Source organism: Pantherophis guttatus, chromosome 5 (assembly GCF_059756535.1).
Source record: "Pantherophis guttatus breed Tessera chromosome 5, ASM5975653v1, whole genome shotgun sequence".
NCBI classification, from domain to species: Eukaryota; Metazoa; Chordata; class Lepidosauria; order Squamata; family Colubridae; genus Pantherophis; species Pantherophis guttatus.
The window spans coordinates 27,049,552-27,076,431 of NC_142067.1; the positions used below are offsets into that span (position 1 = coordinate 27,049,552).

Here is a 26,880-nt window from a genome sequence, read left to right on the forward strand (position 1 = left end):
AATCGTTGAGTTTCTATATGAAAAAGTAAGAATTATTCTGCCTTCTTTGTTGAGTGGAAGAAAAATAAAACAGAAATACAATAAAGAGGACTTAGATTGTCTTCACTGGCATTATTTTTCATATGGCATTACCCTAGATTTAAAGGCATTATCCTGCATATGATATTTACATTTGTTGGATTAATGCCTAATCTTTAGGCATTCCTTCAGACCAGGAGTTCCTAATCTTTTTGCCATCACAGCTCCCTTTTATGTAATCTTTTTTTTAAAAAAATATTTTATTTATACATTTTTCTTTAGTAAACATAAACATTCAATATCTACATAACAGTGTGTTGTCTGGGTACAGTTAATTTTGAGAAATAATATTCATAGCATTGATAATCACATAATATTTGCTTATCCATACTAATCTTCATTATATAATTAATCATTCTCTTAAACTTTTGAATTTCTAACTTCTGTTTCTGTTAGCTAATCCCATGTTAAAAAATATTCTGTTTCTTCCTTCTCCTTAATTTTAAGTGTTAATCTATCCATCTCTGCACATTCTAATATTTTTTATATTACACTTTCATCTGTAGGGATCTCTTCATTTTTCCCTTTTATGTAATCTTAATGTACACTCTTTCCCTAACAATCCAAAATGAACAATGAAAGCCATATCTTGAATCTTTGGGAAAGGTGGATTTATTATAACAAGACATCTAAAATGTTCTTCATACCTGCCCTGGACTCTGTCTGTATCTTCTCAAAAGAAAGACATGTCCCAGTTTGGGAAACCCTGCTTTAAACATTCTATACGGCAGAAAAGTATTAGGAGCATTTCATCCTTGCTGCTATAAATGTAAATGTCATATAACATATTGTCAAGCTCCATATTCTGTGTTTACATAGATGGAACTATTGTCGATTTTCCATCAATTGGACATGTATGCAATAGAAGGGAGAGGGAAATCTGGTCATGCTCAGCAGTATGAATTGCAAAGGAAATGGCAACAGCGAGACTTCAAAATAGTTTTATCTGGCTCCAGAAATAGGAAATGGCCTTATGCCAAGTTAGACTCTTGGATTGTTTAGTTTGGAATTATTTCCTGCAGTGATTGGCAGTAGCAATCCTGATTTTCAGTATTACAAAGAAAACTCAAGGACTTCACCTAGGCCCTTTAAATTATGTGCTTGGACAATATTCTTCCTCTAGCATATTAGATGAAACACTCAGCATGCCACAGTAGTATCTTCAAACACCTAATTAACATAAAAAAGCTCTATTCATGCTTATAAAATTGGAAACAGCAGCAAGTAGTTGTTTTTTTCTATGCTATGAAGGAAATTTTAACTACCTCAAAAAAGAAAAAGCTGATCTGCCATTTGGGGTAATAGTTCATGCACCCAAGAAAGTGAGCTCTACACTATGAAAGCTTGTGACAATATACATTTATTATAATTTAAAACTGCCAGAAGAGACTTATTCCTGTTGTGACAGAAAGTTCCTGTGTGTGTGGTAAAATTTTGCTGAAGCATAGTGCTATTTAATTGTGATGATTACAAAATTATGATAGCCTTGTCCATTTGTTTCATGATTACTGGAGTGTGTTGTTATTAGTATTGTTTTAGACACCAAATGGCATTAAAAAAACATTCACAATAAATACCATTTGCACCCTTCTGGAAACCATCAGCTTTTGGCATTCCTTTGTGTAATTTTTCGGAGTGGAATGGAGTGGTCATCTATCAAATATGTTGATAGTATAATGGATCCTTTACTAAGCGGTGGGGGGGGGGGGGTGGACTAAATTATTTTTATAATCTTTTCCAACTTTCTTGATATATTAGGTATAGTTTTAACTTGTGAGTACAAGGTTATTGATTGCTGATTTAAGATAATAACTTTAATGCTTTATTGTCTGAATACCATACATTTAGTAAAAAGTGGCCTTCCCAAGAGACTTTTATCGATTTCTGATGCAGTTCCCTTTATTTTTAAACATATATGAGTGAAAAATTAATGACTGTATTTTATTGGCATGTATTTGAATTTCAAGATAGACACAAAATTTGCATAGCAATATCAGACTTCATATACTAATTTTGAGAGCTTTTCCATAACTTGGCTATACTTTTTAAGGCTAAAAAACCTTGAATACCTATTTTCTTTCCCACTCTATCCCCAGATTTTGGAGGGGGGGATATTATTATTATAGCTAATTGCACATAGTCAGACAGAGATTTAGACTGGATTTGGCATTTCTGCCCTTTCCAAGTACCTGGGATAGGCATTAGTTTTATTATTAAAATCATGAGTTTACTACTGCAGTGCTTGGATATATTTGAAATTTAGTCTGAGCAATAGTTTTTGTGTATTGCTTCTCTCTTTTTCCCTTCTATTCACTTACCTTTTCCATTCACCACTTTTCTTTACCTATCCCCTATTTTCTTCTCTTCCCAATGCAATCATTTCCTTCCTAGGGTTTTACTTTTGTTATTGTTTGCTTGTTTTTGCTGTTCTTATTGGAAGAAGGAAAAGGAACATATGCTTGTATTTATGTATTTTAGTGTGACAGTAGTTTGTATGTTCAAATGGGTATATGCAGCTGGAGTCACTTAATTTTGTAATGAAATGCCTTGGGTTTTTGTCCCGGAATTGTCCTTTTCTTGAAATGTAGCTTCTGATAGTATATACTACAAACACACACACACACACCTATACAAATATATTTATGTGCTTCCCCAGACAAATGTTGCACATATTTCTTGGAAGAATATGCAGAATTGTTTGCTGCTGGAGCAGTCAACCATTGCTTGGGGGTGGACGGGGGTTGTTATGCATTGCACAAGATTTTCTATGTATGTTGCATGTATTATTCTGTATTAGAACAAAATGAGTACTGCTCTGTTCTCCTGAACACTCCAGAGACTCAGACCTACTCTCCTACCTATTTCAGAAATAATGTACGGTACATTGAACCCCAAATAGTATAGGGAGAAAAAACTAAAAGCATAGGATGAAGGGGACATCAGCAAGCCTTAGACTTAGGAAGTTGACAAATATAAGGGATGAAAGAGACTGGTTTTTTTTTTCTTCAGGTAAGGCAAATTGTTTTCAGAAATAGTTGGAGTGCAGTTCTTGCTCGAGCATAGTTTATTTTTGGACTATCTGTAATATTTATTTATTAGAGCATTTCCTGCTATCTGTTTTTAAATAACATTGCCTGTACAATTTGATGGATGTCTGTTTAGAAATCATTGGATTTAATGAGCTTACAGAATGGTAAGTGGATGTGGGATTGCAGTATTAGATTCAATTATCATCTAGTGAATGTGATTTGTGGAGATTTTCTTGAAAGCTTTGCACGGAGTTCACTGATATTTTGTACCAAGTATTCACTAGGTTTTTCAAATGACAGGGAAAAAAAAGAGATAAATACTTAAATCATGTGGAAAATAACTTAGTACATAACCGATTGTGTATGTGCTATATATTAAAGCATACCTATTTAATGTTTTACATAAATAACTAAGATGTGGATAGGCAGAGGATGAAGTCAAATGGTAAAAAAATAATAAATAACAGAATATGTGTTACAACAATGTACAAACACTCTGTCCTTTCTGCAGCCATTGCTCTTGCTTTTGTATTTATTTATTTTTCCTCAGACCTTCTAATTGCATGTAATACTCTTAGTTTGGAACCTGTTGAGTAAACAGATGGATTTCAAACTACTGGAGATAGGAGTGTATTTTTCCTGGTGAGACTGATTCCTTTGGGATCTTGTTCTTTGGGAACAACTAACCATTAGTCATTTATGCCATAGTAATATCCTGTTCATTTCAGTGTGCTCTATGTTTTATTGTATTTTAAGAAAAGGTTGAGTGTAACAAGGTTTTGTGTAGATTTTGTAAGCAGAGCAGGATAGAGGATAGTAAACACAATTCAACAGTGCTGTTGCTAGCATAGCTGTTCAGAAATCTGTTGCCTTAGAAATCATGAGGGAATTTCCTCTACAGATTGTTATAAAACTATGTTATTTTCTTTATAAGCAGTCAAAACTGAAACTATTTTCCATATCATGACTCTTTAAGGCAGTGTCTCTCAACCAATGTTGGCTGGGGAATTCTGGGGGTTGAAGTCCAGACTTTTAAAAGTTGCTAAGGTTGAGAAACACTGCTTTAAGGGGTGATGGTATCCATTCTATACTGCTGGATGGGACACTGTATCGTGGGCAAAGGTGAGCAATAATTCCTGTCCTCTTTTTAAAACTGGAAACTTGCATTGCTAGCACTTCATTAATTGCTTCACACATTAGGTCTTTTTCCGACAACATGTCTTCAGCACCAGCACCAAGTCAACTTGTAACTTTCAAATGTGCCAGGTTTGGCTGCTGGTTATGGTTTTTTTTTTATTGTTACTGTTAGTACGATTTTTGATCTGCAGAAAGGGAAATTGTTGGAAAAGATAATACTGGAAAAATTCAAATTACTGATAATACAGTATGTATAACCTTATTATTAATGATTAAGTGAGCAATGAAATAGCACGTTAATCTGAGGAAGACTGAGTAAGGAAATGCTTACGTACCAAAGAAAATGGCATTCAAACATGATAAAAATTGTATATTTGGGCTAATTGATTAATCTACAAGTAGATAAAGGATAAGCAGCATAATTATCTCTTGAGTGCCTAGTTAATCTGATGGAAATTATGTTTTTTTTTTAGATTTGTATTCTCCACAAATTATATTTCTCTTTTTCTAATTCAAGATCCCAGATGCTTATTTTATTAGAGACCCTCATACTTTCCTCCTTACAAAGGACTTCGTTAAGGTATATGTTGTGTTTAGTGCAGAGAATTCTCACAAGGTCTTAAGCTGCATGTCCTCACAGGTTAACATTTTCACATGCATTTGCAGCTACTTGAAATAGCAGCGATTAGTGGAGTAACTGAAGCATGCTTGAAAGAACCAACACTTGTCTACAAAATACTAACACTTGGATGAGTCTGCAGCCTGGGAGAAGAGCACCCAGTGAATTTTCTGGACTTTTTTTCATGGCTGACTTGGGTTATGCTTGTATTGTCAAGGAGTGTGTTGACCTATATTTTTGATGCACATTGATTATGACAAGCACTCTGCTTTCCCTGCAGGCCATGGAGGCACAGATACAGAACTTTGGACAGACGCCATCTCAGTTGCTTATCGAGCCACATCCTCCTCGGAGCTCTGCTATGCACCTGGTGAGCTAAAATTGCTTGTTTGGGAATTTATTTCCTCTGAATCCAAGAATCCTTTATTGGTCATAAATGCCCATTTAAGTAACACTTTCTCTTTATGTGTTCTGACTTCCCTAGAAACGCAGATTTTCTGTGTGTGTGTTTCTGTGTGCAGGAAATAGTATGCTGACAGAGAGGGAGAACTAGGGTAATTACTAAGTGATTTATCAAATATTTGATTCTTTAAATCAGTTTCATCTTATAGGAAATATGCTTATGATTAACAATATGTTCTGAAATTTAAAAAGCCTACATTGTTATGGTAGAAACATACCATGGTAGATTATTGCAGACCATTGCTGAAGAAATTATTTATGTCATTGCTGGCTAGGTATCCAAAATGAGGAATTATACTTAATCTCCTGCTGTCTCGTCATAGAGGAGATACTGAATACTTGTTTAAACTCTAATTAGAAATTAAAACATAATTTCTAATTCATTTTTCTATATTTATTTCCTAGGAATATAAATATATGTATGGTTCAACCAAATTGGAAAGAATTATACTGTTTTTCTTTCCCTTTTTTTTGTTCCTATTTTAAACCTCTAAATTTTGAGAATTGTTTATAAAGATTTTAGTGAAAGTCCAGATCATTTTTAAATGGTTCTACTTCAGCTGCCATTAAATATTAAGGGCACAATTGTTTAGGCAACACTTTTTCTTGCAATTGATTATGTTTTCATTTGTTACATTTATATCCCTCTTTTTCCCCAGAAGCAAAAGGCAATGTATGTAGCATTCATTCCTCCCATTTTAATCTCAAATCAACAGTCTGCTAAAACAGGTTGTATTGAATAACAGTTCAAATTCGCCCTGAGAGTTTCTATAGCTGCAGATAAGTGTGAACCTGAGTCCCCATTCTTAGTCCAATAGTAGCAAACCAGTCATTTTACTTCTGTTCGAAGTTATGATAGATTTCCCAAAAGTATTTAAGACTGTATTTGAAATTCCGACAGTTGGCATGCATACACTCTTGTGGTCATGTGGCCACATTTTGAGTGGTCAGTAACTGGCCTGCACTTATGGCTGTTTGCAGCGTCCCATAATCATGGAACTGCAATTCACAACATTTTTGCCAAAAATCAGTGTTTACTTTGTTTCCCAGCAAAAAATACCATCGTGAACAATGGTTTCGTTTAACAATCATGGAGTTTGTTTAATGGCCGCTACATTTGCCTTATGACTCAGTGTTTGTTTAATGACTGCCACAAAATGATCATAAAATCACGCTAGTTCACATGGGGACCCGCTTAACGATCAAAATGACTTATGACAGTAATTGTGGACTCAATTATGGTCATAAGTTGAGGACTAGCTGTATTCTTTAAAATATGGGAAAGAAAATGCTTAAAGCCTTAAGGGACAGCAAAATCATAGCAAGTAAAATATATTCTACTAACACTTCTAGAATATTCTGGGAATTATTTTAATCTGTAATCTATATACCTTTACCTAAGAAGTGGGCAGGATCTTTGCTTTTTAAATTTATTGTTTTTCCAAAAGAGCAATAATGCAGATCACATCTTACATTATTTTTCAAGATATTGGAAGCAGTTTAGTTTTCCCCTTTTGGCAAGATGATAAAGAGAAATTTAAAGCCATCCAGTTGCAAGTGTGCGTGGAAGAAAACAATTAAGATATGGATAAATAATTGAAATAGAAGATATGGATAAATAATTGAAAGAGGCTTGGTTGCTATAATAGATTGCCATTATCAAAAGAGAGCTAGAGAAGTTATTCTGAAATTTTCAGCATCTTGCCACTTCACTGATTATTTGCTATGCTAGTAGCTTGGGATTTGGGGACAGAATAATATGATAGTACTATGCCTCCTTACAGAAACACCAACCCAGAATGTCAATGGAATCTTTTTGTTCCTCCTATGTGAATATGCTTTGATGTAACACAGAGTGCCTTGCTATTCAGTGTCCATGTGAAATTGCTGGTGATGATCATCTGGAAGTGTGGGACCATGATCTCATCATCTTTCTGATTACATTGAGCACTTAGTTTCCAATTGAGTCAGGCAGTGTGATTGAAGTATTTGATGTAGTGATATAGTACTCAATGTAGTGATAGTATTTTTACACGCAGAAGTGGCAACTCAGTCCATATTTTTCAAAGCCAAGGAATAAAATATTCAAAATCTTCAAAGAGTCCACTTTAATGAATCCATTAATAATAGGGTGTGTAGATTCCTAGGTTCTATTCCTTACCTCTGATTCTTTCATTAAAATTTCTGATTGAGTTCTTTGTGATTCCTATTTCTTTTCTTGTGTAACATAGGGATTGACATTTAGCTTATGAAGTCCTATTACTTCTCCCCATGTCTTCCAACATGTGTTTTAAAATCAGTTGGGCTCTCCCAGCTTGTAATTCATAGTGAAATCCCAACCGGTCTGCTACCGGTTTGCTGGCTGTGCATGCGCACCAAATGTGCACTGTATGCACATCAAACACGTACTACACGCATCAAACATGTACTATGCACACGTGAGTATGCACAGTAAGCACCAAAAGGAGGCTTGGGAAGGTAAGTAGAAGCGAGGGGGGAATTAGCTGTGGCTGAATTAGGATTTCCTGCTTTCTAGCAAAGCTAAACCCCGCTACACAGCTGATCATCAGAAATACCAGTCCAGAGAAACCGGTAGCTTTTTTTAACTACCGGTTCAACTGAACCAGGTGTTTTTTTGGGGGGGTTGTTTTTTTTTTTTTGACTATTGGTTCGCCTGAACCAGTAGTAAAAGCATTTTACCCCTGTTGTAATTCTACTAATAGATTTGGTTCTCAGTATTGTGGCCAGTAGTAAGATCTTTTCAGTTATGGTGTCTCCTTCTTTAGGGAAGTCACCTGCCCTGTGCTGCCTTCTACTAGACAACTACTGAAGACATGCCTGTTCACTCAAGCATTATAGCATGACCAGTGCTGCATGACTAGACTGCTTTTTAGGTTACAGTACACTTCCTCATTCTGTTCCACATCACTAAAAATCACCAGGATAATATTAGATAACAGGAATATATTTTATTAAGGAGAGTGTATTCCATTGTTTTACCATTTTCAGCTTAGCTCAGTGTTTATTCTTACTGTTAATGCCATTACATTTAGTTTTGCTATTGGCTTTTATACAGCTCCTAACTCAATTCCTCCAGTTTATGTTTCTTCAGCTTGTGTATTGTATAAGCCTAATGAATGACTAAACTACTGCTTCTGTTTGACATCTTTACTATATAAACAACCATAAGCCTTTTAGTGAGATTTTCTATTTGTTAATGTTGACTGTATCATCACATGTCCTGTAATGATAAACTAATGGACATTTGCCATGACTTTTCCATATTTGCCTTACTATAATTCACCAGTAACCACTTCTCTAATTTTGCTGTCTTGTGTTTGTAGTGGTAGCTGTATAAATAACATTTTTCCCTTGGATGTGTAAGTACTTCCTGACTCTCTTAACCTTATTTTCCCTTCAGACCTTCTCACTAATTGTGTTATTCTTTCTCTTTTCTTCTGTTCTCTTTTCCTTTCTACTCAACAGTGTTTCCTTCCACAGAGCCCACTTATGTTTAAAGATCAGATGCAGCAAGATGTTATAATGGTGCTCAAATTTCCATCAAATTCTCCTGTCACACACGTGGCAGCCAATACACTCCCACACCTTACAATTCCTGCAGTGGTAACTGTGACTTGCAGCCGGCTTTTTGCAGTGAATAGATGGCACAATACAGTAGGTATGTGTTTCGAGATGGATTTTCTGATGAGTTTGTATAGTTTGGGTTGGGCTTGTATTGAACTTCATTATCCAAATAAATGAAAATATTTATTTCCAAAGGAAGGTATGTAACTAAATCAAGATGTTTAAAAATGTTCCCTATAACTCAATCCACCTCTGAAAGTATCATTGGAGAAATTAAATGCCACCTCAAAACACTCACACACACTACCACATATACACAAACATACACACACCCCTAAATAATCTGTCTAGTATTCTTTTGAATGCTTGTTTATATCCTCCAAATTTAAGTATAAATTATTCTACTAGATTGCATATGAATAACAGTGCATTGCTGGGCCCAAGCTAGTTATATGTTCACTACTTTTGCTTTTGTTTTTTATTGAAAAGTTTTATAAAAAATACAAACAATTTTCTCCCCCCCCCCAGCCTTTCCCCCTTCCCACATAATAGAAAATGTACATTTTCTTATACATAATAAATCCTACATATACATGTTTCCCTTAAAGAAAGCATTAAAATAAGACATTTTAATTACATTCGGAGTTGCTCTTCTTCTCTTTCTTCCCTCATTCCACAACAACCTTCTTCTTCTCCTCCTTTCTTTTGCTTTTTAAAAAAGTCATTAAAGTATACAGCAGAGGGGAGAGACTGATTTTTTTTAAAAGATCAAGAGAGAAGTATGGATGAAAACAGTTAAACTCTAACTTTGTCAGTATTACTTTAGCCATTTTTCTTTCCTACTTGGTGCATTCCTTATGTATGAACCATGGCAGGAGGAAAGCACTGGAATTTATTGGAGTGGTGGGAAGATTCAGCTGCAATCACTTCCTTTATATACACTCGTTCCTGATATCTATGATACCTATGATATGAATGGTTGCAGGAACTGGGTATGTCTAGTTTGATGAAAAGAAGGACTAGGGGTAACATGATAGCAGTGTTCCAATATCTCAGAGGCTGCCACAAACAAGCTATTCTCCAAAGCACCTGAGGGTAGGACAAGAAACAATGGGTAGAAATTAATCAAGGAGAGAAGCAACCTAGAACTAAGGAAAGATTTCCTGACAGTTAGAACAATTAATCAGTGGAACAACTTGCCCCCAGAAGTTGTGAATGCTCCAACACTGGAAATTTTTAAGATGTTGGATAACCATTTTTCGGAAGTGGTGTAGGGTTTCCTGTCTAAGCAGGGGGTTGGACTAGAAGACCTCCAAGGTCCCTTCCAACTCTGTTATTCTACACATTAGATATGCACGTATTCTATTTAATACATTAAAAATGCAGTAATAAACATGCCAGTCTCCATCTAATTTCATTCAGACACAATTGAAAACTTATAGGAAACAAACCATAATAAGCAAATTTAGAAAAGGATAGACTGAGAATACAGATTTAGGAATAGAGAAATAGAATGTAGAGAAATTATTAAAGAGACATGCAGCAAAATGGAAAAGGAATCCAAACTTCTACATCTGAAACAAATGCCCTCATATAGGTCTTATTTTGGGACCACAACATATCCCTTTGCTATCCTGTCATAAATTTATATTAAACTGTAATTCTGATAAGTGAAAACAAAAAGTTTGCTACAAAAAGGTTCAAATATCATCCCTTCAGCAAAGCCAAATTGATAGTACATCAGCCCACTTTTCTTTAAAACATGCCTGGGTTATAGACCCCAGGGGTTGTTTTTCATTAGGTTGTGAAGACTTGCTCTTTTTTGAGGTCTAGGTGAATATAAAATTACATCCCATCAGTGGTGGGTTGCTACCAGTTTGCCCCGGATCGGGCGAACTGGTAGCAGTGGCAGGAGGCTCCGCCCACCCTCCTGGACATCTCTGAGCATGTGCAGAATCTTATGCGCAGAAGCATCGCACGTGTGCGCCCGTGAGCAAACCAGTAGCGACCGAAATTGAAACCCACTATTACATCCCACTAATATACAATGTCAGAATCTTTTCCAGCATAATTATTCATTCATTCATTCATTCACTCATTCATACATACATACATACACAGAGAGAGAGAGAGCAGAGTTTTTTTTCAATAAAGTAAAAATATACAAAATTAACAATTAGTAATTATCATTTTAATGTTTTCCCCATCTTCTTTGTCCCATTTAATTCCAAAATCAATTCGATAATTTCTTCTTTCAGAAAAAGTCCATACATGTTTCCAGTCTTACAAAAAACCTCCTTGTCATTTGGTAATGTGGAAAGTAAGAAAGAGGGAAATATTAGGAATCCCATAGTACAAACCTAATTTTATATAGCCATTATTGACATTTCTTTTCTGTTCCTTAGGCCTCAGGGGAGCACCAGGATATTCTCTAGATCAAGCTCATCACCTTCCTATTGAGATGGATCCATTGATTGGTATGCTATGTTAGATGGAAAATAAATAAGGAATAATTAGTTTCAACAATAATTTAGTGTATAATATTTTCATGAATTAGAAGAATTCAAAATAGAGAAAAATAGTTACAGCTCACTAATTTTACACTATGAAATATACATTATGTTAGGGAGAAATTGCTTGCAAAGTAGTATGTATTAAAAAAAACTTTGGCTCTTATTTGAGACTTGATAGATTGAATTGAAGGTATAGTAAGTCTACGGTGATGCCTGAATTAGTATGTTCACTCATATACAAAGTTTATTTTCATGATATAAAGTTTCTGAAAGAATTTGCTTTTTTTTCTTGTCATGCACAGCCAATAATTCTGGTGTGAATAAACGGCAGATCACAGACCTTGTGGATCAAAGCATTCAAATCAATGCTCATTGTTTCGTGGTCACAGCAGATAATCGCTACATTCTTATCTGTGGTTTCTGGGACAAGAGCTTTCGAGTTTATTCAACAGAAACAGGTGGAATTTTTACATGGAATTTTATTCATTTTCCTATATTATTCACAGAATGTCAAAATAGAGAAATATTTTTAAATTTAATAAAGTAATATAGAAAATGCTTTTTTTCCCCATATCAGAGAAGGATTAGTAACTGATACAAATCCCAAAAGCTAATTTAAAAACAATGTTTGAAATCTGTTTCAAATTTTGGAGACTTTTGCCCTCAGCTATCATCCAGTCTGAGTATAAATTTGTGATCGCATTTTAGGCACCTCAGATATTTTGCAATATCTTTTGAGAGAATACTCATTTAGGATGTTCTGGTGAGAATGAAGTTTAATGTTTTCCCCTTTAGGATAGGGATAAATCTGTTAGTTACCAATAGCAGATTTCTTTACTACTTAAATCCCCCTCTAAATTATTTAAATTTTCAAGGGATTTTAAACTATTTAGAATTCAAGGGGCAGCAGCTGCAATGAGAATTCTCAGGCTTACAATCCAGCAGCTGCCTTGGATGTGATGGTTTTGTGACAGGAGGAGATCAGGAGGGTAAAAATTGTAACTCCAATCATACAACAAATACTTTGCATAGAGAAGGTCACAGGTTCTGTTCCTAGCATTTCCAGTGAAGAATGATCACTTGTGGGTGAAAGGCAAGATATCTGTTTGAGACTCTGGAGAGCCATTACCATTCAAGAGTGGACAGTTTTCTATGTTTCTCTGATGAACAACAAGTCAATGTTATATCACCTTGACACCTGGGAATGCAGAAACCTCTTCAGCCTTTAGGATACAGAATGAGAACTCTGGAGGGAACAGCTTTTTTTTTTTTACATTTATACATGTTAAAGCTGCAGAGCGTTTAGTGCAAATTACCTGGCATCTATTGGCTGAAATGCCATCTCATATGTCAGAAAGCAGTAATAACACCTCTGCATGGAGATTAGATCCAATGAAAAGAAATGTTACACTTTTGTCCAGTCTAATACTTGATACAGCCTGCATACAACATGATCATACTGAATACCATATTGTCTGCTGTCTGAAGACAATCACAATGCTTGTTTTGTAGTCCATTGCTGAAAACGTCTTTTATTTGTGCTTTGTTTTTAAATTTGTTTGGTAGCTTCAATTTGTATTCATCATGCACTGCAGCACAGGAAAAAAAGATCAGTCAAGCAACCTCTCTTTGTTGTAGGCAAACTAACACAGATCGTATTTGGCCATTGGGATGTAGTCACTTGTCTTGCCAGATCAGAGTCTTATATTGGTGGGGATTGCTACATTGTCTCTGGCTCTCGGGATGCTACCTTGCTGTTGTGGTATTGGAGTGGCCGACATCATATCATTGGTGACAATCCGAACAGCAGTAAGTTATTACCATTTATCTATTTATGCAACGTTTCTTTTATATTTTCAATTCTGTCTGTACAGAATTGTATAGCCATCTTCTCCATCTTCTCCCTCATGGGCCCCCATTCCACTTTTTCTCCAGGAAAGCCTTTGGAGACACGTCATCATTTATGGGTTTCATAATTTACTGAAAAATTGTTGTTGTTCTTTTTAACCAAAGTTATAGAGAGAAATATTGTTAGAATATCTACAATTCTTTACTGGAGTTTATTTTATAAGGAAAACGAAAACGAGAGGTATAGGTTAGGTTAAATCCAATTAGCTAACATCTTTAAAATGAATTTCTAGGAAGATGTGGATGATATTTTTCAGAAAAGGATTAGGTTCACAAAAGCTGTCATCTGGCAATGTAGATAAGATATTTTATATTACAGAACATAAGGAGATAAGGAACTCAAGAGAAAGATGTCAGGTTATGGTAATTATGTGGGCTAGGTGTTTGACTTTCTAATGATCCTTTAAGCTGAAAGATAGTTAATTATCAATTTCAGCTTCAGTGCATCCAATTATCAAAAGGAACTTCAGTTGTTTCAGAAAATTATATAGAGCAGGATCCTGTCTTTTATTTTTTTCATCAACACCACTAATAATACATCTGATATGCTACATTCATATGCATATACACATGCTTGTACTCACTTCAGCACTCTCTGGTGTTACATTAATAAAGTGACTAAGTAAGCTGAAAAGCATTAGTGATGTGGCCTTTACTAGTTCTCTTACCTAAATATACATATATAAGTGCTTTATATATGGTCCGAACAACCTTCTAATATTGCCTCCTACCATATTGGTACACTGATCTACCTAAAAGATCTAATCTATTTTTAATGCTTCGAAATGTATGGTAGAAAAAGGATTATTTTTAAAGTGATAGTTAACAAATTAAACATTCTGAATAAATCACTGCATCTGAAGGGAGTTGAAGTTACACATAGCTCCAATCAGGATTTTCTGTTAGCTGCTACACTACTTAAAAATCTCTTAGATGTTAAGTTCTGACCAGAGATGTCAAACTGGCAGCCCGCGGGCCAGATGCATCATGTGCAGGCCACGCCCACTCAGGCTCCACAAAGGCAAAAAATCGTCATGATACATCACATGATGCAATCGAGTTTGACACCCGTGCTCTAGACTAAGAAATGTGATGTTCAAATTTTCACTAGCATTCCTACATTAGTCTTTTCAGTTAGTATACAGACTGCAGCCTTTAGCTTGTTCAAACAGAAAACATGTTCTGGATTTATAGTGGAGAAAGTTGTTTAATTAATCTTTAACTTTAAAAACTTGAATAATCCTGTCAGTTATGCATAGGTTTACATAGCTTCTTCTGTAACTCAGCTTATAAAAACTGGCTAGTTGCTTTTTTTTTTTTCATTTGTATGTTAGGTTGCTTAAGTTCTTTTTTTTTTCTAATTAGACTGGGTGGAAAATCGGAGGGAGGGAGAGAGGGAGGGAGGGAGGAAGGAAGGAAGGAAGGAAGGAAGGAAGGAAGGAAGGAAGGAAGGAAGGAAGGATGTTTTTCCTGAAATGAATACAAATCCAGAAACTAATTCAGAAGTGATAAAAATTAATTTGTACACCTTAATTGGAACCAGCTCACTGCAAAAAAAGGAGGCAAATGGAGCCAGCAGCTAGTGTTAAGAGATGATTGAATTTTTTGTCATGTAGGTATAGTGGACTTGGCTGTTTATCCTCCTGAGTCTATCTGTGCAATATATTGCATTCAGCCTTTGACTGGTTTCTTTAAAACAATCAATGCTACTCCTGTCGTGTCCCCTGGGCCTGAAATTTCATTGATCTTGGGACTTGACATTTCTCATTATATAGCAGCAAGTTGCCAGAGGTGTGAGTTGCTTTTCCTGGCCATGTTTGCATTGAGCACTATATGAACACATTGTGTCAACTAGCCCAAACCTCAGTTTGTGGACCAATTATAGTAAATAGCCCTTAAAGGCACTAAAGTACATTTTGTCTCACTTGACACATTTTACATATACTTAAAGAGAATGTTCAGTATCCATTACATGAATGTGATAAACTGTCTGTACACTAAAACATACTAAATGTCTCTATAAAGAATTGCAGGAAGAAAGTATCACTGATTTTATGAATAATAGTAATGAAGGCATTTTTACTTATTTGTATGTAAATATTTCAGATTTAAAAGACTTCCTAAATTAATTAGGAGGAAGTAATTAGTTTTAAAACATTAATAGTGTGTGTACATATTATTTCTTTACATGGTTAATTATAAAACCTTCTAGAGAAGAGTGGAGTTTTGAATATGGGCTTTGAATATAAAACCCTTTCATATTAAAATTGTGTTGGCCAAAAGAAATACTGATTGTTTAGATGTCAGTTTTTTCAGTAAGCATGCAGAATTGAATTTCCCAAAATCTAGAGCAGGCGTGTCAAACTGGCGGCCCATGAGCTGGATGTGTCATGTGCAGGCCACTCCCACCCCAGCTCCATGAATGGGGAAAACCACGCAAAATGTCACATGACAGCAACATGATGCCATGAGTTTGACAGCCATGATCTAGAGATATCTAGAAAAAAGATTGCCGTTATAGCTATTAACATCTTCATTTGTTATCAAGCTTCTTGTCAACTTTCACATAGATATATCTACTTTATTTGATGTCTGCATCAGTTGTACTTCTTGTTTCTACCTACAGATATAAATATTGGGTGCAATTTGACAAATTAGACTGTATTACATGGTTATATCCAATCTCTCCTTGGAGCTTGTACAAAATATATGATTCTAATCTTCACCCAATAATATGGGGAAGAACAAGTGCTGTGCACATAGATATGTGAGCCTATAGCCTATAGGCTAAATTATGAATGAAAAATCTAAAATGACATCAGAAAGTTAGACCTAATGTCATCTAGATTGTTTTGGGTGCATATGAAACTGTGAATTTATTATTTGTATGATATCTTTGTTGTAGAAAAAAAATGAATAATGCAAAATAACATTTCTAGAAAGCAACTCTTTGGGATTTGATATTCAGGATATGTTATTGATGCTTATTTTGCAGTATTATTCAATATTCTTACTCCTCTTCAGGTAGGAAAACAATTCTGCCAAAGATTAGATGCTTTGATCTCTTCCACTTTTCCAATTATTAACTATTAGCTATAATTAATCATTATTAATTATTATACTGATGATAGTGTATGACACTACCCAAAAAGGAAAAAATGTTTATAATTCACATGAAATATTAATTTGTAAGGCAATATGAAGCCATAGGACTTAATGGTTAAAAACAATTAATATTTCTCTTTTATGCAAGAACCTCTGTACTACTAATTGCATATTATGTCTTTTTTGAGAAACAAGAGCTATCCTCTTATTTATTACTACATTTATTACTACACTAAGATAGCACATTCTTGTACATTTTACAATTTTGCCCTAAAGTATTCAACTACACAGATATAGAAGTACAATGTTGGGAAAATTACTGTGAGTTCAAGCTGACAGTGTTTCAATTCACGGGTTAAGCTTCAGCTGCATAACCTTTAGTATCTTAGCCTTTAATCTTTCACTATATCTATCAGTAGTGCCATTAGGGTGAGAGAATTTTGTTAGATTTTGACTGGTATAGTCCCTAATGTTCCATTTTTTTTGCCGAGAAATGTGGTATGTGAAACCATTTATCAGGTTTGCTATAATAATATAATGCTGATTAAACTGTTATTTTCTTTCATTTTTTGCAAAGAGTGAAGTGATATTTACTGTTACCACCAAGCCTCAGCTGATTCTAACTATATTACAGTTAGGACATGCCTAAAAATCTGCTTTCAGAGGCAAAACCAAATAAAGAATGATAGTACAGATTCACATTAATTATAGTTTAACCTGCAGTTGAGTGTATTAAGCTTGATATTTCAGAATTACGTGTAATGTAGATAATAGTTCCTTTTCCCCTTCTTTGCTTTCTTGTCAACTCTCATGAAAAACTCTTGAGGTTTTTCCAGAGCTAAGTCAGGTAATTCACGCTTGAGAATAGCAATTTCAAAATGAGAATATTGTAAAATAAGTTCAAGCCCTCTGCCATCTATAGTTTAGCATCTTCCAGAAATTTAGCCAAAACCCTTCAGCTCCTGATACATATCCTTTACAGCACTTTATGCTGGAAAAGTTGCTGACTTTTAATCTAATGTTTCGTTCTGTGTAGAATGTAACATGTTTTTAAAACTGCTGTCATATATTGCAACAGGCACTTATGGAAGGATACAAAAATCATTTAGACAATTAAATAATTTGTTTATATAGTTTGTATTTGATATCTTCGCCTCCTACATTCTTTCAGTACAGGCAAATTTACAAAATATTAAGTATAAATAAATAACCTATTGATATCTAAACATCCCACCCAGAAGCACAGAAAGATATATCACCGAGTTCTTCCCAGCTCTTTCTCTGTTTACTTTTCATAATATAATGCACCTGTTACTGATGTAAACATCTTTCAAGACAGAGAAACTACCTCTAATATTATTCAGCTTTTCTATTTCAATCCAAACATGTATATCCCAAATTTTATAGGTAGTCTGTCCTCCCCAACCAGATGTCTCCCAGATGCATTGCCATGATGGCTGGCTATTTCCTAGCCAGCATATGCATTGAAATCTAAATAATTGGGGTTGTTCAGCACTTAATTCAAAAATGGTATTTCAGAATGTAAATATATCACCTATCTGTGGAAAGCAACAGTACAAATCCAAGAAAAAAATACAACTGCTTCCAAGATAAATAGTATATATTTATACTGAAGCTCTGTTTCTTGTTTTATTTTTATTTATTTATTAATTTTTTATGCCATCCCTTTCCCCTGTAAAGTGAATCTGGGCAGTTTTAAATTGTTATATCATCTTAACTTTTGTTAACCATTCAGAATATTTTATGAGTGGGAAGACTTAAAAGTTGAAATTATAAATATCAAATCCAAAGCATTATGCATTATGCAGCCTAATTAAAATATTTTGTTCAAATGAAAACAAAAGCAAGAGTTATATTCTAAACCCAATCAAATCATATAAATATACATGCAATTATTATGACTATTATTGACATAATGTTTATATCAGTGTGTCATGAAGGAATATGATATATGAATCAAGAAATCCCTAATACTACGGTGGTACCATTTTACTACTCTAAAACAGACCTCCCCCAAAATAATAGTAGAAATGCTCCCAAATTGAAGTTCAGGCTAGCTTAATACATATATGGTTCAATTTTTTTTTTCTTTTTTAGGTGACTATCCTGCTCCCAGAGCTGTTCTAACTGGTCATGATCATGAAGTTGTCTGCGTATCAGTATGTGCTGAGCTGGGACTTGTCATAAGTGGTGCTAAAGGTCAGTTGCTAAAGGTTAATTTTAGTTTAAAACTTCATGCCTCAAAATAATTATTACCATCAATAACTTATAAACAGAAAATCCTCATTTAGTGCCTGCAATTAGAACCAGCAACTTGGTGGTTAAATTAAATGGAAAACTACATGACTGAAACTGTGTTTATGATTTTACTTCAGATTTATGTTGCTTTACAGCACGGGGGTCAAACTCGTGGAGTCACGGTGCCGTCATGTGAGGTATCGTGACGTGTTTCCCTTTCACGGAGCTGGGATGGGCGTGGCCTGCTCATGACTCATCCGGCCCGCAGGCTGCCAGTTTGAAATCCCTGCTTTACAGCATTAGAAGGATACAATCCCAAATAGCCAGCTGAGCCCAAACAGCAAGGGGTGTGTGTATGTCAGAATGTGATTCATGAGGAAGCCAGATAAAAAGGCAAATATTATAGCCTTTTTCCTCCACTCCCCTGCCCTTTGGAATGCTCACCTTTGCTCTGGAATAATAAGAAAGGAATTGATACCTGGATGTACATTGTTTGGAGAGTAAGGGACTATAAGAGAGTAAGCAGGCACACTAAGAGGAATATGTATTGTTAGAAAGGAATGTACTAGTGACAACTGTTTGCTTAGTCCATCGCAGCATGCCATAAGCCACTTAAGAGACAACAAAAACCTTTAGTATGTAATTGATAATCAATTTCAGGCAGCAGCCACAAGCCAGGAGGAAGCTTCTAATCAACTAATTAAAGCCACAGCTAAGTTGTTAACTTGTGGTTAACACTTTTTAGGGACACCGCTGTGGAGAAAAGCATCTCAGTAAGCGATAGTTTAAGCAATCTCTCTGCTCTCTGAGAAGGGAATAGAGAAATGGGTGAGGCACAGGGCAACACATAATAACTGACTGTAATGACAAACACATGGTGGCAGAGAGGCATTGTAAAGATTGTAAACATTAGCCTCAGTTACTTTTTCATCACAACGTAACTGAAAGTTTGCTGTGAGGCAGTTGCTAGATGAGGACTACTTTTAGTTGCAAGAGCTTAAATCAAGAAATGAAGTAGCCCAGACCACCAGGATGCCCCTGGTAAAAGAACCAGCATAAACATTGTTACCAAAATTCAGACCTATAAATAATTAATACTGCCAAATTTGTTGGGTGGAACAAAATCCATTGGTTTGAAATTATTTTTAAAAACTTGAAGTTTCTCAAATACACTCAATATTACAGATTTCAATCTTCGTGAGATGTAACTTTCCTGCCACAAGTTCTACACTTCCAGCCTATCTTCCCGAACTCTTCCTTTGTGACCATTTCATTGTTTATATATCTCCTTCTCCATTTTCAGTAGTAGGGCTGGCTTCTTTTTTTGACTACCATTTTTATCCTTACTAGAATTGTTTGCTATTATGCTTTTAATATCCCTATCATTAGAAATTCCCATTTCTCTTGAGCCTTTCCCTGTAGCTTATTCTGCAGCTCTGAGTTTATTAAACTCCATTTTTTTAGAAATCAAAATGCATGCTGGTCAGTTTCCTCTAACATCTCCTTACTTCCACTTCCTGAACTTAATCTTCTCTTTGATAAGATTGACTTCAGTAATTCAATTCCTATGGATCCCAGTGGTTCTGTTGAAGTCTGCATTGAACAAAAAGGGTTCTGAAACAAATATAGATATTAAAGATCTTTGACCCCTTGGAGATAACATTAGAAATTTAGAGACCTTTTTCATGGCCATATAGATGTAAGAGTGCTTCAAAGAAGCTCTGTTTAATTTTTTTCTCACTTCTTTGACATGACAGATGAAGTACTTGAAATACATTGTCTTCTCATTCTCTATCATTTCTTTATTTTTGCCTTTAGTTTTTTTTTATTGATGTCATCAGGATCAACTGTTCAAATTTTACAACAATTAAAATGAACTCACAATAACATCTAAAAATAGTAAATTACCTATACAACATTGCAATAAATAAGTGCCCCCAAACAACCTGGTTTCCAGTTTTTCCAGCATGAATTCCAGTTAAGTCTTAAAGTCTCCTTTAAAAAGCTCTGTCTTGACAGTCTTGGGAAGATATTGAAATGAGATGTGCCAGCCCTACAAGGCAGACCAGATTTGAACACAAAAGTTACAAATACTAATCAACTTGTATTATAAGGTTGCAATAACAGACTCTTGCAGGTCGAATGTGCCTCACCACTCCCTACCTTTATCCTAAAGAAAACTAAAGAAGGTCAAGTCTTAGACTCTTTCTCAAATTCCATTTCTCCTTTTAGCTCAGATTTCTCTTATCTGAGCATTCCCTTGGCTACAACTCTTCTTCCTCCTCCATGTTATTTTCACAGCCCATTAATCCATTTATAGATATATTGAACTGGAGCAACATTATTCACTTATAACGGAATGGAGGGCTAAAATAAGTGTTAGAGCAAAGGGAAAGACCTCTTCTTTCTAAATCCAACTAGTTCACCTTCATTTAAGTAAGAGTTATTTAGATAAAGTGCCTCTGCTGGCCTTTAATTGAATTATAACTTACTTTTCATTTCACTCGGCTGGAAGAATTAGCCATGATAATTCTAAATTATATGGTTATAGAAGCCAACTATTACCTCAATGGAACGGAAATCCACCACCAGTTTTATTCCCAACCTGACCTGCCCCTGTTCTGGCCTCCTACTGCTAATACCTCTACTAAGAATAGATATAAGCCTTTAAAGATTTCCTTAGGTATAGCAGGTGCCATGGAGATCAGATGTACTCTCCTTGATAGTGGAGTTTTTCTCCATTAGTAGAAAGATATTCTATCCCATCCTAATCCTTTCTTAATTCATGTTGAAATCACTAGGATTTAAATAACAAGAAGCCTTTCTCAGAAATCATAGTAATATCTCTAACCCAATCCATTGTTAATTATTGACCGAAACTGTATGAATTTCCATTTGTGTAATTTGCTGTTATTAATTTGTAATATACAGAAGGACCATGTCTGGTACACACAATTACTGGAGATTTGCTGAGAGCACTAGAAGGAACAGAAAATTGTTTGTATCCACGCCTAATATCTGTGTCTAGTGAAGGCCACTGTATCATCTATTATGAACGAGGAAGATTCAGCAATTTCAGCATTAATGGAAAACTTTTGGCCCAGATGGAAATTAATGATTCAACCAGGGTAATTTTTATTTTATATTTTAAAAGAGGGCATTAACATTAGTTCAGTGTCACCTGAAACAAGTTACATCTATAGAAAAAAAAAAAATTCAGCTCCAACTAAGTTAGACTTATTCTTAAAAACTATACCAAGACATTGCTTAAATACACAATGTTTCCTGGATATCTGTTCCTTAATCATCTGTTCATGCTTAAAACCTTAAATAGCTTGACCTCTGTTGTCCTTTAATTTTGGAAACTCAGAGGCATCAATGTGGGGGGGGGGAGAGTTAGGGGTTGCAAATAATGAAACTCATGCTGGCAAAATGCAAGTGGTGACCCTTATATATGTGTATCATAATGTTAACACACTGGCTTCTGTGAAGGCGTCTTGGCTATGTCATGAATATGGGCCCCTAAGGAACCAAATCTACCAGCAGCAAGAGCAGCTCAAGGAGATTAAATGGATACATAATTTGAGCTGTTCATAGTGGTATATACCACTGCAAAGGCTGAATTGATTTGTGTAAATTTCAAGGCAAGCCTTCTTCACTTTTGCTTATAATAACAACAACAATAACAACAACAATAAAAAATAGTGTATTGCTCAGCATTCTGCACTTAAGCAGTAGTAAAGCAGTAGTAAAGCACTTAGGCTTTACTACTATAGGTAACGTGTTAAATAAAGATCCATTATGGTTTTTGGTTTTCCTGTAGGCTATCCTTCTGAGCAGTGATGGGCAGAATCTAGTTACAGGTGGTGATAATGGAGTAGTAGAAGTATGGCAAGCTTGTGATTTCAAACAACTCTACATTTATCCTGGCTGTGATGCTGGCATTAGGGCAATGGACCTATCCCATGATCAGAGGTAAGCTGAAACCTTAAAAAAATAGCAATAAGAGGCGATATTCATTTAATATTTTCCTTAGCAATCCTTCTCTTAGTTAAATACAATACATAGCACAACTGGATCACAAAAAGATCATTTCAAAAACTGAGATAACATCTTCTAAATTTAAATATTCTTGTGAAAGATCTCATGAGATCTTATGAACTTGTAAATTTTGATATTTTAAAGAAGTATGCTATTTTAGGAGAGGGGGGGACCTCTCCTAAATTGAGTGGCATGCACCACTCAATTAACAATTGAGTTCAATTAGACAGCTATATTTAGTAAAATTTCTCGTGATATGTTTTAGATTGTGCTTCTACTAACTGGTATTTTTATTAAAAAAGCCATAATATAGTATATTGGATAATAATCTTAAAACATGGACTACAAACTTCTAATGTTCAATCTTAATTCTGTAGAGGAGCGAGCCAGTCATTGGAATTGCAGTGTGGATAATATGGGAAATCCATATTGGGACAAAGTAATTGTTTTTGTAGGTGTTTATGTTCATTTTTGTTGATTCTTTTTAATTTTAACCCAGTCAATCTGTATGTACTTTACACTTCTTTAGTAGAACACTGCTGGAGAAGCAGAAGCAGCCACTTTCCAAAGAACGCTCCAAATTTTAGTCATTTGTTGTCTTACAAAATAATATGGAATAACATCATAGACTTTTTAAGTTCCTTAGCAGGATATTTCAGTTTGCCTAATATTTTCGAATGACTACTGATCTTCAAACTAGCTAAGCGTAGTTTATTATGAACAATAAATATCTCAGATATTTACAGGCCCGATCTCTGTTTCTGTTTCAGGACTCTAATTACCGGCATGGCGTCTGGTAGCATTGTAGCTTTTAATATAGATTTTAATCGTTGGCATTATGAGCATCAAAATAGATATTAAACCAGAGTGAAGAACTGAAAGCAAAGATTACACTGAGAGCACAAGTGCTACTGAAAGGTATCTCTGGTGGAAAAAGAAATCTGCATTGACCTCCGTTGTACATTCCATTACACCCAGCAATAGCTGTACATTGTAGTCAGCAACCATTTTATTTTGTGTGGTTTTTTCACAACTGAACACCAGCTGCTGCAGAAGCGAGCTTGTATCATGTAAATTATAATGACTTAATAGATGTTTTGGTAATTATTTCATATACTTTTGTTTACTGAGAAAAGGTAGAAGAACACATCACAAGAGACTTTTGAATATTCTGAGGAACTTGTGTCTGGCTATTATATGGTTTGGGCCATGACCCTAGCATTCATTTCCCATTTCCTAGCCTCTTTTCAAGCTGATCAATTAAAAGGGGGAAAAAAACCCCTACGTTTGATACTTTGTACATCAGATGCACATCTTAACTTTAAAGGGATACTTTTGTAAAAGTAAAGCCTTGTATAAAAAACAAAAACTGTTTCTTAATTTTATTGTGGAGTTACAACTTGCATGTACTTTAAGCCTGATGTCTTGAAACCACATCCACAAGTTGAACTGAAAGCTGTCCAAGGCCCAGCTTGTATTTAAAGATTGAAATGGGGTGCAAGCTGCAATGGAGCCATTGCCACTGAAACACGGTCTGCATGTTTCAGTCTAAAGCCACCCCTTCTAAATGAAGTTTTGCTCATTACATGAAGCATTTGGATATGAAGCCATTGTTTGCCATAGTTATGCATTTTAAAAAAATAATTTTCCCTTAAAAATTAATAATGTGATAGACAGACAGGAGCATGGTTAAGATGCTATGCTATAGCGCTTTATGATTCCCACCAAAGCAAGATTGCTAGACTTCTAGATTCATCACATTTGGCATACTATACATTGCAGGGAGAGAGCAACTAAGATTTTCTCTTAAATTCCTTGGAAATAAAGCTTGGTTAAAAGCAAACTTAGCTTCATTGGGGTTATTCTTTTGAATATTTTTAAAACTCGTATGTTTAACACACATTTTACATTGAAGGCACTCATATTTGACAGTACTGTAATAATGACTATCAGAATAATTTTCTGCACATTCTCCAAATCATGTAACATACCCAGGGGTATATACACTTTACTTCATGTTTCTTCTTTGTATATTTGGTGACTGTATTGTCATAGATGTACATATTGTGTCGGTAGGGCTATGAGGCATGTAACAGGAATGTAATTTTCTCAGACTTTACACACACTCACAGTCATTTATTTAAAAAAAAACACAAGATAATGGATTCTTTGTACTGGCACTTTGGCACCAGAAACATATTATTTATTGACGTGGTTCTTATTTGTTACTCACCTTGTATTAGTAAGTTTTAGCACTAAATACCTTCTTCATTGTTGTTTGTATTAATAAGATTCTGAAATCATGGGGAATCAATGTAATGATTAAGTTATTCATCATTGGTCTGTAAGCAATATCTTGAGTTTGTAGCTTAGAACTGGGAGAATACTGAACATCTGGAAGATAAGTTCATTTCATCTCAAGATCATGGTGAAATATTTTGGCTATATAAATTCCTTAAGCTATTGTAACCATGTTTTATTGCAAAAATGTAAAATATGCCAGATGTGCGTGAGTTGGAAATCAAAAAAGAAAAATAAAATATGCAAATAATTCATGAATTGTTTTCTATTTTATCAAACCTTGACTCAAATGTTTTTTTAAATACAAAAATACATTTAATAATGGTTTATAAATATTAGAAAGACTTAATTTACCATTGCAGTGCCTACTCATCCATATATTGATTGGTTGGTTTACATGCACATGTCACAATTTTTTATGCCTTATGCTACATTTTCATAATCAATGGTGTAATAGTAATTCTGTTCATCTGGACAACATCAGGGTAGGGAAAGCTCCTTTTGCATTTCTGCTTTTTAAAAAAATCAGGGAGAAATTGCCACTGCTAATCAGGGATTCAAATGGATAATTTATGACAATGTAAATAACTTGACCTAGATACAGATTTCCTATGAAACTAACTTATAATTCAAAGTCACAGTTCTCATTTGGAAAGTATTTGGTGACATGAGGGCAATTTATTTTCAACAATTACTGAACATCAATATTTCTATATGAACAGGAATGTTAACACAGCACTTTCATTCTTTTCACTAGTTCGCAACAAAATCTATTAATTATGCTTTTCATATGGTAATCTGAGGAGTATAGATGTGATATCCATAACAATGGATATCACATACCAGAAGTTTTTGCCTTAAGATACCTTAAAAATTTCTGCAATAGCAAAGAAACTTATTATATCACTACAATATTTCAATTTGTTGAAATAACATGAATATTATCAAACTTTTAAACTTGGAAAACGGAACACCTACACAGCAGTTGACAATATAAGCTTACCTCAACTAATCCCCAAGGCTATGCAGGAACAGACATCATTAGGATTGCGATAAACTAGAGATTTGAAGAAAAAAAAAACAGAAATCATTGCCAAAGCATTTCCACCCTAGTGCCAAGAAAACTCTACTTACAATGGTGTTGTGAACACATGACGTTTATCAATGTGAAGCAAAGTGGACATTATAGTTAAACACAGTTAGAAAGCTACAGCCATAATCAGTGAAGTGTTCTTATGTAATTCAATTCAGCACACATTTATTTATTTATTTAGCGTATGGTTGGTCACACACAGTATTAAAACACTTCATTTTTACAGGTTAAAAACAATTAAAACAATAAAAAAAAACTAAGAAAACCTAAAAGGAAAACAGAAATAACATTTCAAAGTTTAATGTCGAGTTTGGAGATCCAGTCAGTAGCTGCCGTTGTTATGCAGAGGAAGTCCCTAGAATCTCCTGGATACTTTCTGTTAGGGCATTCCCTCACTATATCCTGGATAGTCTGTCAAGGGGCCCCGCAATCACATTGTGCTGAAGGTGTCTTTCCCCATTTATACAGGGAGTCAGCACACACCCTATGAGTTGTTCTAATTCTATTATATGTTACCCATATGTGTCAGGGTAGGCTAAATCCTGGAGGTATACTACTAGGACTGATATGCTCGGAGACATCTTGGGGGGAACAGCTATTCCACACCTCCATCCACTTTTGTGTGGTGTTCTGATGATCGGCCATCAATTTACACGCTGTCAAGATTGGTTGATTTCTTGACTTTAATCAGCATCTTAAGAGATCAGGAATGTATCCATGTATGGGTAGAGAGGAATTTAATAGGATCTT

At 34.9% G+C, this 26,880-nt stretch overlaps 1 protein-coding gene across 5 annotated transcripts in view; it reads left to right on the top strand.

The window, feature by feature from the left end:
- Positions 1 to 25,289, top strand: part of NBEA (neurobeachin) — a 365,883-nt gene extending 340,594 nt beyond the window's left edge. For 3 of the 5 annotated variants that reach the window (XM_087894772.1, XM_087894773.1, XM_087894774.1), the window contains 9 exons: positions 5,144 to 5,233; positions 8,812 to 9,004; positions 11,316 to 11,387; positions 11,726 to 11,881; positions 13,062 to 13,232; positions 18,555 to 18,656; positions 21,627 to 21,823; positions 22,519 to 22,670; positions 23,507 to 25,289. In XM_087894772.1, coding sequence (XP_087750898.1) covers positions 5,144 to 5,233; positions 8,812 to 9,004; positions 11,316 to 11,387; positions 11,726 to 11,881; positions 13,062 to 13,232; positions 18,555 to 18,656; positions 21,627 to 21,823; positions 22,519 to 22,670; positions 23,507 to 23,597 — 1,224 coding nt within the window. In that variant the 3' untranslated portion in view covers positions 23,598 to 25,289. Of the gene's footprint in view, positions 1 to 4,761; positions 4,825 to 5,143; positions 5,234 to 8,811; positions 9,005 to 11,315; positions 11,388 to 11,725; positions 11,882 to 13,061; positions 13,233 to 18,554; positions 18,657 to 21,626; positions 21,824 to 22,518; positions 22,671 to 23,506 lie in introns of all 5 variants that reach the window. The other 2 variants (XM_087894770.1, XM_087894771.1) reach the window with 1 other exon arrangement.
- The last annotated feature ends 1,591 nt before the right edge of the window (positions 25,290 to 26,880 follow it).